The 12,286-nt window shown below is 36.1% G+C and overlaps 1 protein-coding gene across 1 annotated transcript; it reads left to right on the forward strand.

Moving 5' to 3' along the window:
* The first annotated feature begins 4,774 nt into the window (after window positions 1-4,774).
* Window positions 4,775-5,990, forward strand: LOC113324705. Its single transcript, XM_026573000.1, has 3 exons — window positions 4,775-5,243; window positions 5,449-5,632; window positions 5,714-5,990. Exons 1-3 carry the CDS (start codon window positions 4,775-4,777, stop codon window positions 5,988-5,990), a joined length of 930 nt encoding a protein of 309 aa, XP_026428785.1.
* Window positions 5,991-12,286: the final 6,296 nt, after the last annotated feature.

Genomic DNA, 12,286 nt, shown 5'->3' on the forward strand with positions numbered 1-12,286 from the left:
CCAATGTTTTGATGGTAAAATATTCTTTTACCTCAAACAAGAATTTAATGGTGATTCGTTGATGATCGATCCGCTGTTTCTTTCTCCAAGTGAATAGTGTTGGGGGATACCTGCAAAAAAACCCTCTAATGCTTAAGTTAGCTGAGGTTTTTCACAGATTATTTTAGTGAGGAAGATTGCATGCCTTTTAGGATGGTAAACCCCTCTATTTATATGTAGTAATTTGGGTCTTACTATAGTGAAACATCTTCACATGCCTTGCATGCCTCCTGGCATAAATTGCATTCATTTTCCCTGCATGCCTCCTCAATCATAAATTGCATTGATTTTCTCTGCATGCCTCCTAGCATATTCCAAAACATATTCTGGAACCTTCCAGAACATTCCTCTGGGTTATGTAACTAGCTAAGCAAAAATGGGTGTAAGAAATCATGCCCAAGAAATAGTGTAAAATGCCAAGCCCAAGAAGAGAAGTTTGCTTAAGCCCACAGTGGGGCGTAAAAATACGCAAGGTTTAATGGCTTGGGATAAAATATCAGTGAGCCAACAGCTGGACTCGTCTAGGCTCAGCGAGCCAACTCACTCCAACTAGGTGGGTGTAAAAATCTTCTAGCGTAAACGATCGGGGCGTAAACATCCAAGGACTAAGGAAGTAAAACACGCCGCGAAGTACAGGAACACATCACTGTGGCCGGCCGGCGATGGACGTCGTGTTGAGCCGTCGGAGTTGGCCGCCGGCACCTGCTGTTGTACCGTTGTCGGAGAAGACCACCGCCGCCGGCAATCGCCGGTGACCTGCTGCTGCTACCGTCGCCAGAGAAGGTGACCTGCGTTGGAGAAGATTATTAGCATGTGACGTCACGCTGACGCAGAGACGGAGTAGGCTGACGGCGTTATGAAACTCTAACGGCGTTGACAGTTAACGGAATATTCTTGGTTTATGCGGACGGCGTTAACGGTGACAGATTGATGACGTCACAATGTCGTCATCATTGCCTGACGCCGCTGTTTTGACATGGCAGTTGACTGTGCTCTTCTCGCTTGTGTGGCAGCTACGGGTTGGTAGAAATTGTTTGACATGGAAGTGCTGATGATGTGGAGACTTCTTACTTCTTAGCTTGGGGTTTCTTGCACGTGGACTTGTGCATAGAGTGCTTGCAAAGCCCAAATTGGCTATACTTGGCTAATATGAGGTTTATATTAGGTCTAAGTGAGTCATCTTTGTTGTGAAATATTAGGGTACAAACATGTACGCAACTACAAGAACACAAAATTGGTTAATAAGACCAAAATCAATAATTTCTGGATGAAAGGACATTTAAATTTTGATACTGTTTAAATGGATAAAAATGTAAAAATAGCCAGGATGTAAACAGTTTCATCCTACCCATTTTCAAATACTTTTTCGTACTTTTAATTTATATCAGGATGCATCCAGTTTCATCCTTACTATTTTCTAAGTTTAAGTCAGGATAAACCCAGTTTTACCCTTGCTATTTTTTTAGTGTCCATTTCACCCATACTAATTTTTACTCGTCCATTTGAACCATGTTTTAAAAATATTTGGACAAATGACCCATTTTCCGCTACAAGAATTCCAAATTCAACTGGAAACAACATATTAAGAATCGATGCAACTAAAGTTTAATGTAAGCAACACGAGAAGTGTTAGCTACTTTGTTCAAAGTCCCCAACATAGGGGCTAACAAACACTTTGAGGACCCTTGTTTGTAGAAAAAGCCTGAACACTCACAATCTGTACTGCATTTATTTCTACAATCATCTAATTTCAAAGATCCTTCGCCTTCACTATAGTCGTTCATGAAATGTTCAACACCCATGACCTTGAAATAATCCACTTTGTTAGTCTTACCTATATATCACATTTGTGTTGCACTGGAGGTGCACAGTTGTTGGTCCAGCCTAACAATCCCTTAGGCGTTGGACAAGCAGCACATTGTTCATCTTCACATACACCAAAAGATCCACACTTGCTTGGTAACTTACACTCACTTAAACGTCCGTTCTTGGTCGGATCAAACAAACTAAACGTCACCTCCCAAGCTCCGTAAACAATTTTTCGTAATATATATAGACCTTGAGACTACCATCAAATCCTAATCGGAGCAGGGATGATGTGCTATTGTATTTGGGTCTACCTAAGATTAATGTTCTAGGTGAAGAATTAGATGCAAAAAATTTCAATGTTAGCTCATATACATAAGCTTCTTCCGTTTCTGGTGCTGCGTTGAACAAGACCTGAGTCGGTGGTCCTTCACTGTTTCCAAACCAGTCAGATGTGTAATAAAGTAGTGGCTTCTGAACAGGGACGAAGGAAAATGGGGACCCCCAGCCCCCGCTTAATTTTGAAATTCCTTTGATATAGACTTATCATTTTTGTAATTTACGGGGGTAAATATGCTAAATAGAGTTGAATTTTCATTTTTAATGGGGTCAATACTGGAAAACTAATATCAAATTAATAAAAATACATCAAATGTGTGACTTAAAAATAAAAATTCGTCTAAATTTCTATGTTTAATGTAATTAAAATATTTTATGACTTCATTTTCATTTAGTAAAAACTAAAAAGTAAATAAAATTGTCAAAAAAAAATCGAACGGCCTTCGACCGCTTACTCGCTATTGTGCACAAAAAATTACTATATGAATTCGCCCCCATTTGAGAAAAGTGGGAATGCTATTATTACCCCTAGTATCCATGGGCTTAGCAAGAATACCCTTCAGGGGCAACTTCACAAAGGGCTGAGTATCTTTAACAAATTAAAGCCCGTTTTTAACCTTCACAAATTTATTATGTCCGAACATATATAGGTTTCGTTTTCAGTTTTCTCGAGAATAAAAAAATTTCAGAGAGAAAAATAACGGTTTCAGAGAGAGCTCAGATCAATCGAGAGAGAGCTCAGATCAATCGAAAGAGAGCTGAGAATTGAATCAATTGAAATCGGTGAACCAGTTTCAGATTAAGATTTTGTTTATTCTCCATTGAAAAAGAAACATGCAGTTTTGAATCTTCAATCTAGTTGAATCAATTGAAATCGGTGAAGTAGTTTCAGATTAAGATTTTGTTTATTCTCCATTGAAGAAGAAGATTCTTCATTAATTCTGTTCCAGAATAATTGTTCTTCAACTGAGTAGACATTTCGAAATCGGTTTTGAATTCAATTGAAATCAGAAGTGTTTGTATATTTGAATCAACACTTCTGAAGATCTACTTCAGTTTTCGATTGCAGAGATCAAACGATTCGTTATTGGATTTGATTGAATCATCGATTGCAGAGATCAAACGATTTGATTTCTTCTCATTATTCAAGTTCAATCTCGTTAACAGGTAAGATTTACTTTTTTGCTCTAACCTTTGTTTTGTTTTTATCATATTTGTTCTGAATAATGTAATATAGAAATTGTTTGTTATTAACCGTAGATTTGACATGTTTGTACCTTTTGAATAAATCGTTTTTTCAATTTATGATTATCATTTTGAAACACAATGAAACTGATAACCAAAAAATGTAGTTGTTTTTGATGTGTATCATTTCAAATATTAGGTCATGTTTATAGTTTTTGGTTTTTCTGATACAACAATGTAGTTGTTGAACCTGTTACATATACAATAATGTCGTTTTTGATGTGAATAATTCATGTTTTTCCACTGATTTATGTGAATATACTTCTCACGAGGGGCGCAACCCCGAGTGATTTGCATCATGACCAGATTTTAAGCTACAGGACATGCTGAATTACATATTCAATCTCAGGACATGTAGTAGTTCAAACCTGATTACATTATGTTAGTGAATACAAGCAATGTGTTTATATTGAATGTCGTTGTTATTGAAAACACATATTGAATCTCAGGACAAGTTTTCCAAGTTGCTTCCCATTCTGAAAACAACTATTGGTAGTTGCTTCTGGTTGTTGAAACAAATTTGGTGGGTTGCTTTCGATATTTTCTCCAAACAACCTGTGGTAGTTGCTTATAGTTGTGGAAACAACTTTGGTTGGTTGCTTTCAATATTTTCTCCAAACAACCTGTTGTGGTAAATATGGTTTTCTCAACTTGTATCCTTTGCAATTTACTGAGTTTCTTTTTTTTGCCAGGTAAATATGGTTGTCACAGAGATTAACTTTTGCAACTTAAGCATCTCTCATGTTATTTCGGAATCAACTACCTTAGAGGAGATGGGAAGTGTCGTTTACATTCCTGAAGTATTCTTTCTCAAGTCCCATTTGTGATTCTTTCTGATGTTAATGATGTACTTCAAACCGTTCGGTCTGATTTAGATTTGAATTTTCTTGTTATATACTGCCAATCTAAGAGAATAGAAGTTTTGAAGTTGATTGTTCAGTTCGAAACTCCTTCTTCTTCTTCTTCTTCTTATTCTTCTTCTTCTTCATGTGCTCCTTCTTTTTCAGCTTCTTCGAGTTGTGTTTCAACTGACAGTTTGGCTTTTGTTGAAGACACGAATGATGATGTTTCAATGAATGAATTATCCATAAGAGAACCAAGGAAGTGTGATGCTTGGGCTGGAATTCTTACCGGTGATGGTCAGAAGTTTGAGGGAGGGAAAGAAGAAGTATGTGATGTCATGATGAAGTATCAAGTAGAGAGTGGATACAAAGTCAAACCTGTGAAGAGTGATTAGAAGTGTTATGCTGTTTGTTGTCTTTTCAAAGAAGAAAAGGGATGTAAATGGAGGTTCCACTCATCTTTGGCATTCAAAAACATCCGTGCTTTTAAGTGCAAGACTTTTATGTCGGGGCATTCTTGTGGTTTGGCGTTCTCTGATACTTCAAAGCTTCGAATGACGAAGACTTTTATCAAGAACATTATAAAAGACGATATTAGAGTTTCAGCTAAGCAGAAATCGGTTGCTGACATTCAAGATTTGTTTTTCAGAGAGTATCAAGTTGACCTAAGATACCATCAAGCATATCGTGGACTGAAACATTGTAAAGAATGTATTTGGGGAGATAATATCAAGTCGTATTCTGACTTCTTGTGGTGTGAAGAAGCTGTGAAGCGTTATAATCTTGGATGCGTCATCAACTTTGAGTTTAATGTTCAAAACCGGCAGTTTGAGAGGTTTTTTATTTATTTTGAAGCTTGCATTACAGGGTTCAACAAGTATTGCCGTCCTATGCTGATAATAGATGCTACGTTTCTTACTGGAAAGTTCAGAGGTGGTATTATGATAGCTTGTGGGAAAACTGGCAACCAAGGTATTATGCATTTTCTTTCCTCTTCTCATTTTATGAAACAAATTTCAGATTTTTGAAACCAACTTGACCAAGTTGCTTCCATTTTTGGATACAACTTGTGCTAGTTGCTTCCTTTTTCTGTATACAAATTGTCGTGGTTTTTTACATTGTGTAATTCGAAACATGCTACCTATTTTTTGTATTAAATTCTTTTGTTACTTTGCAGAGATATTTCCAGTTTCCTTTGGGATTGTTTCTGGCGAAAATAGTGATAATTGGCGCTGGTTTCTGGAAAATTTGAAGGGAATCGTTGATGTTGATCGTCCATTGACCATCATATCTGATCGTGGAACTGAACTTTTGAACACCGTTCCTAAAATATTTTCGAATGATTTTCACTCATATTGCTCGTACCATATGAAAGGCAATATTCCAGTTGTCAAAGGCAAGAGTAGACAAACTGCTATTAAGTTGTTTGAGTAATGATACAGTGCTGTCACCAAGGAGCAATTTTTGAAGGAAGTTTCAAGCATGGTCAATTTGAAGTTGTTCTCTGTTATTGAGTGGATGAACAAGATCCCACTGAAGAACTGGTCTGCTCATGAGTTTGAAGGGGAAAGGTTTGGAGAACTTACATCCAATGTAGTTGAAAGCTTTAACAGCTTTATTAGGCACGAAAAGCGACTGAAAGCCATCGAGTTAATTGAATGTATTCGTGCTCGGACAATGGAGACAATGTGGAAGAGGAAGCTTGCAGCTAGCAACTGAAACAACATATGTGGAAACAACTTGCTCAAGTTGTCTCCATAATAAGCTTTCATATTATGGAGACAACTAGATCAAGTTGCTTCCATTTATGGAGCAAACTAGATCAAGTTGCTTTCATTTTATGGAGACAACTTGAGCAAGTTGCTTCCACATATGCTGTTTTAATAGTGAAGCATAATTAAACAGTAGTGATTAAAGTAACTAGCCTAAAGTAAACTAGCAAAATGGACTGATAGCATGTTTCAATCATCATTAAAAGCATAATTAACCAGCAAAATGGACTACAAACATGTTTAGAACTCATAGAATTGACAAATAACATGTTTAGAACTTAGAGAATTGACAAATAATATGTTTAGTCCATAATTAACAAGCAAAATGGATTACAAATACATTTAAAACTCAGAGAATTGACTAAAGTAGCATAAGAATTTTCACTTACAAAAAATCCTTCTGGGAACACCATATTACCGTCTTTATCTTTCCATTCTACTGTCAACTTGTTGCACAATTGCAGTTGGTGCCACCTAGTGAATCTCGAAGTCGAATGCTCAAATCCTTCTCGCTTCTCAAGAGCAACTTGTCAACAATTTGACTTTTTTTTACCGACAAAAGTGGTATGCACCCAGGTACACGTTTAAGACCATCTTTTCCTTTTGGTTTCTTTATATTATCCATTAAATACTTCACATATGTGGTCTGGCCACGACACTCTATGCATGGATAACAAGTATGGAAACCATTTTTGGGTAAAGTAGTCTCCACTAGTGTCCGTGAAAAAGAAAACGGTGCACAACCACATTCCAAAGAAAATCAAAAACAACGCCGGGTCTTTTCCATTTTCAGCTTCTTCTCTCAACACCGCATCGATCTGTTGCCTAGTAACTTTGTAGTCTTTTCTTTTTTTTTTTTTTGGGGGGGGGGGGGGGGGGGGGGGGGGGGGGGAGTGTTTGTGCAAGAATCTTATGTGCTCTTCAGTTACTATACTCAATTTCTTCTTCAATCAGTATCTTCAGGCCTTCTTTGCACTTTGAAGAAAAAAGCCAAGTCATCTGCTTTTGGAACATAAACCTTTTTATTAAAAATAAATCCAACTTCCACCTTCTTCCTCACTACTACACTATCACGGCAATTGAGAAACATATCTACAGCTTGAGGGATCTTAGTGTATACATCTCTTTCAGCCGTTACATCTTTTGGAGGCATGTCTTTTGGTTTTTCTTTAAAGAATGGTTCAATAAAACCCCAATGCGGAGACTCTCTTAAGGCTTTCACATGATCTGGCTTGTCTTTCAATACTTTATGCAAGTAGTAACCGATATCTAACAATGGTAATAATCCTGATTTATATGCTAATGTTGTTTCTATCTTCTTCTTTTTACCTGCAATCATTCAAGCTATCCAATTAACATCTATTACACAGAGTTACTACTTGTCTCAATGTATAAGAGCACGTAGAAGATTTATATGTTTTCTTTCATACCTTTTCCGAGTTGAACTTTAACAACAGTTTTTGTTGTTTTGTTGTTGGGAGCATTACTTGCGGAGTTGGTTGTCATTTCCTTCAATCTTGGTGAAGTCCTCTTCATACTAGTATTGTTCAGAGAATAGAAACAGTTAGCATGAAATCTCAATAGTGCTAACTAATTCAAGTTGTCTCCATATATAGCAGGAACTACCAAAATCTGACTCCACTATCTTAAGTTGCCTCTAGAAATAAAAAACCTGGGAACAACTAGCATAAGTTGCCTCCAAAATACAAAGGCAACTAGTACCAGATGCTTCCAAAATCACAATTCATTTCAGAACATAATGGGAACAACTAGCATAAGTCCGGTAGTACAGGATGTCTTCAGAATCATTTAACATGTTCCATTGCATTCAACAGCATACAACAAGTACTAGTTCCAAATAAAATTAGTATCACCATATGAAATCAACTTCTACCAGTTGCTTCCAAATGTGGGAGAAACTAGAAGGATTTACCTCTACAAATGAAGTCAAAAACTATCAAAATGGATTGATAACATGTTTCAGTCATCATTAAAATCATAATTAACCAGCAAAATGGACTAAAAAATGAACTCAGATAATTGACAAATAACATGTGCTGATTTCTGTGACATCATTACCATGTGCAAGTACTAATTTTACATGTTCTGTGATAATTACTGTGCTTTTGAAGCCTAACAAATTACAGATTAAAAGCAAACAATCACACAAACCGTCAAACCCTCAACATAAATTACTACTAATTCATCAACATAAACAAAATATATGAACAACTAGCATTAGTTGAAAACCAGTAGTAAAATGTGAAGCCAAATACTACCAGTTGCTTCCAAATATTGGAACAACTACTACCAGTTGCTTCCAAATCTGTAGTAAAATACCTTTTTCCTACAGAATGATTGCAGAGATTCAAAATAAATACAGTTCTAATTCAACATAATAGAATAAAGTAAATCGAATTAAATTATTATCACCATCAGGTTTCTTACCTTTACTGATTTATTTTCACCAGCAGAAGCATTCGGTTCCTTAAACACCAACATAAGCAGTTCGTTTTTGTCTTTTCATCACATGCAACATCAAATTGAATGAAATTAGTATCAATAACACCAACAGAATCAGTTGATTTTGTTGTCTTTCATCACATGCAACAAAATCAAAGAAAATTAGTTCGAATCTAGCAGATATCAGTAACGAACATTTTCAAAACTGAAATCAAATGAATCGAACTCTTTTTTGAAGATAAATCATGTATTAAACCCTAAAAATTGAAATCAAGTGAACTTCAAACTTAATTTAAACACAGAATCTTTGATTACCATGGTTTGTTCTTCAAACACAGAATATTTAAAGTTTTTTCGATCTGTTGCTTCGTTTTTGTGGTTCGATTTTTGTAAAATCTATGAACTAATCTACTCCTTGATCTAGTTTGTTGTTTTCTGCAGTAATAAATTGGTTTTGTTTCAGTTTTTTTCTGGTTTTGTAGTGGATCGTTTCAGTTTTTTTTTTTTGAATTTTTTCAGTTTTTGGATATGGAATCAGAGAGGAAAGAGAGTGAGGGAAGAAGATAATAAGAGAAATGAAATAGTGGCCGACCTTTATTTCCTTTCTCATGAATTATTATATTTATTTGAAGGATATTTTAGTAATTATGTAATACGGATTTGGGATTTTTCATACCCAGGGGTATTTATAAAGATGATAAGGGTATATTGGCAGGGGACCTATACTAGAGGTATTTAAATAATGTTCCCTTGAAAAAATGTCTGGCTCCTTCACAGCTTCCCAAGGTTTCTACTTTTGAGATATATATTCAGTCTGTCCTTATGTAGAATAAAGCTATAAGGACCCTCAGATCCATCAACTTCGGATGAAGCCAATTATCCAATTAGGACCGTTTAGATTTAAACTCTGACATACTAAAAGAGTGTCGCTTGGATGCTCAAAACTCTGCCAAATAAATTTTCCACCATTGTCATAAAGCACAATATTGCCATTTGACAAAATATTAAGACCAACAACACCTCTATTAGCGGTACCATTCTGCCAAGAAATCTGTCCATCAAAATCAGCCAATACAAGATTTCCATCAGTAACGAAAGTCAAGGTGGAATTTCATGAATCGTATTTCCACGGTTACCTTCCCAAACCCATCTCATGACAGAATCTGATTCTACCAAATCCATTCTCAAAGCGAGTGTGAAGGCATTAGTAATGGCAACTGCAAGATGAAACTTAGCTTATATAAAGACAACTCTCTTTATTGATGTTTAGAAAATCTCTCAAAACTAAAAGCAAGCTCTAATCTTGCTCATATGATCAACCACAACTTTGGTGATCATATATATATAGAACTATGAATTCCTTTTCCTAGTCCTATTACCTTATTAAATGTCTTTCATTTTCTTAGAACTAGATGACTTCTAATTCCCTTAGGATTACATCAATTTCCTAATATTATCCTAACCAACTTGTTAGTGACTTCTATTTTGAAGTTAATCCAACATTCTCCCCCTTAAGCTTCAACTGTGCTTGTGAAAAATCTTGTACTCCTATTAATTTCCTCATTTCTTCAAACTTGATCCGAGCTAATGCCTTTGTAAATATATTTGCCTTCTGCTCAGTTCTAGGTATGTGTTCTACGTTAATGACCTCCTTCTCCATGCATTCTCGTATGAAATGATACCTTTTGTGAATGTGTTTCGTCTTCCCATGAAACACTGGATTTTTAGTGAGTGCAATTGCAGACTTATTATCAATCTTGATGAGAACCTTTTTCAGGTTTCTTCCTTTGATTTCACCCAATAATTCTTGAAGCCATATTGATTGTTTAGCTACTTCTGTTGCATCCATAAACTCAGCTTCGCATGATGAGAGGGCTACAATGTCTTGCTTCTGTGAACATCATGTAATAGGTGCTTCGCCTAGATAAAATATATGACCAGTTGTACCTTTTCCATCATCTTGGTCAATATTATGACTGCTGTCACTATACCCAACAATTCCTTTTGATCCTCCTCGACCATACTTCAATCCACAGCTGATTGTTCCTCTTAGATATCTCAATATCTGCTTTATTACATCACCATGAGACTTGCGTGGACTCTGCATATAACGGCTTGCTACTCCCACAGAGAAAGCCAAATATGGTCTTGTGTGTAATAAGTATCTTAGGCATCCAACATTTCTTCTATAACTCGTTGAATCAATCTCTGCTTCTTCTTGTGCCTTTTAAACTTTAAGTCCAAACTCCATTGGTATCTTAGTTGGATTACAAGTTTCAAGTCCTGCTTCTTTCAGAATTCTCCTTGCATAAGCTTCTTGTTTAATCTGAATCCCATCTGGCTTATCAACTAGAAACCAAGTCTTGTTTCTGTTGATTGAAATAATTTCTTCTCTACATGCTTGTGTCCATTTAGTCGAGACCTTTGCTTCCTGAAAATTCCTTGGTTCATCATTAAAAGAAAGTAGCATAACCTCACATTCTTCTGCAGCTTGAAGAACATAATCCTCCAGATACTGTGGCTTTTGTATATGTCTTGTTGATTTTCTTAGTGGAATGGGTTGAGTTATTTCATCGATTTCTTCTTCTTCTTCTTCTTCTTCTTCTTCTTCTTCTTCTTCTTCTTCTTCTACTTCTTCGTTATTCTCAGTGTTTTCATTATTCTCTCCTTCTTCTTGATTAACATCATTGTTTCCATTGGTATTGATGATTATGGGTCCTTCGCCTTCATCAATTACTTGACCCCATCTCATTGAAACATTCCTGGATCCCTACTTGGTTCATCATTAGTTTCTTTCCAGTTCCAGTTTGCTTTTTCATCAAATACCACATCTCGACTCACTATTACTCTTTTCGTTGTTGGATTGAATAATCTGTAAGCTTTGGATCCAGGCTCAATTCCTAGATGCACAAGAGTCTGAGATCGATCATCCAGTTTCTTAAGAGTTGCAGAATCAACTTTTGCGTATGCTTTGCAACCAAACACTCTTAAATGATCTATGTTTGGTTTTCTCTTTCGCAAACTTTCATATGGAGTCATGTCTTTCAGAGCTTTTGTAGGTATCCTGTTTATTAGGTATGTGGAGTGTTATACAGCTTCTCCCCATAGATAATTAGGTACCTGCATAGCCTTTAAAGAACTTCTTGTCATCTCCATTAGAGTCCTGTTTCTCCTCTCCACCACTCCGTTTTGTTGTGGTGTATATGGTGTTGTGAGTTTCCTTTTGATTCCATTTGACTCACAGAACTTGTTGAACTCTAAGGAAGTGAACTCTCCTCCTTTATCAGTTCTAAGCATTTTGACCTCCTTTTTTAACTCTTTTTCTATCAGATTTATGAAAGCTTTGAATCTGTCAAATGCTTCACTCTTTTCTTTCATAAGAATAGACCACATATATCTTGAGAAGTCATCTATAATAACAAATATGTATTTTTTATTTGCAAGGGTTTGTGGTGTAATAGGACCACATAAATCAGCATGAAGAAGCTCTAATGGCTTTGAGGCTCTGAATGTTGTTGCTTTTGGAAAACCTTGACGCGTTTGTTTTCCAACTAAACATGATTCACAGATCCTTGATTCATCGTTTATCTGTGGTAGTCCTCGAACCATCTTGTTCTGAGACATAGTTTTTAAGGTTCTGAAACTTATGTGTCCTAACCTTGCGTGCCACTTCCATGTCTGATCTTCCAGTCTCATATTCAGACACAATGGCCTTCCAATCATGAGACTTATCTTGTAGAGTCTATTCTTTGAGCGTGAGACTCTAACTAAAAGTCTTCC

The sequence above is a fragment of the Papaver somniferum genome, chromosome 11 (genome assembly GCF_003573695.1).
Source record: "Papaver somniferum cultivar HN1 chromosome 11, ASM357369v1, whole genome shotgun sequence".
Classification (NCBI taxonomy): Eukaryota; Viridiplantae; Streptophyta; class Magnoliopsida; order Ranunculales; family Papaveraceae; genus Papaver; species Papaver somniferum.

Excerpts from the sequence above, each read along its gene's own strand:
- LOC113324705 (XM_026573000.1), top strand. The coding sequence starts at position 4,775 with ATGTCGGGGCATTCTTGTGGTTTGGCGTTCTCTGATACTTCAAAGCTT. Across the intron at positions 5,244-5,448 it reads TGGGAAAACTGGCAACCAAG|AGATATTTCCAGTTTCCTTT; the intron begins GTATTATGCATT and ends GTTACTTTGCAG. Across the intron at positions 5,633-5,713 it reads GATTTTCACTCATATTGCTC|TGCTGTCACCAAGGAGCAAT; the intron begins GTACCATATGAA and ends GTAATGATACAG.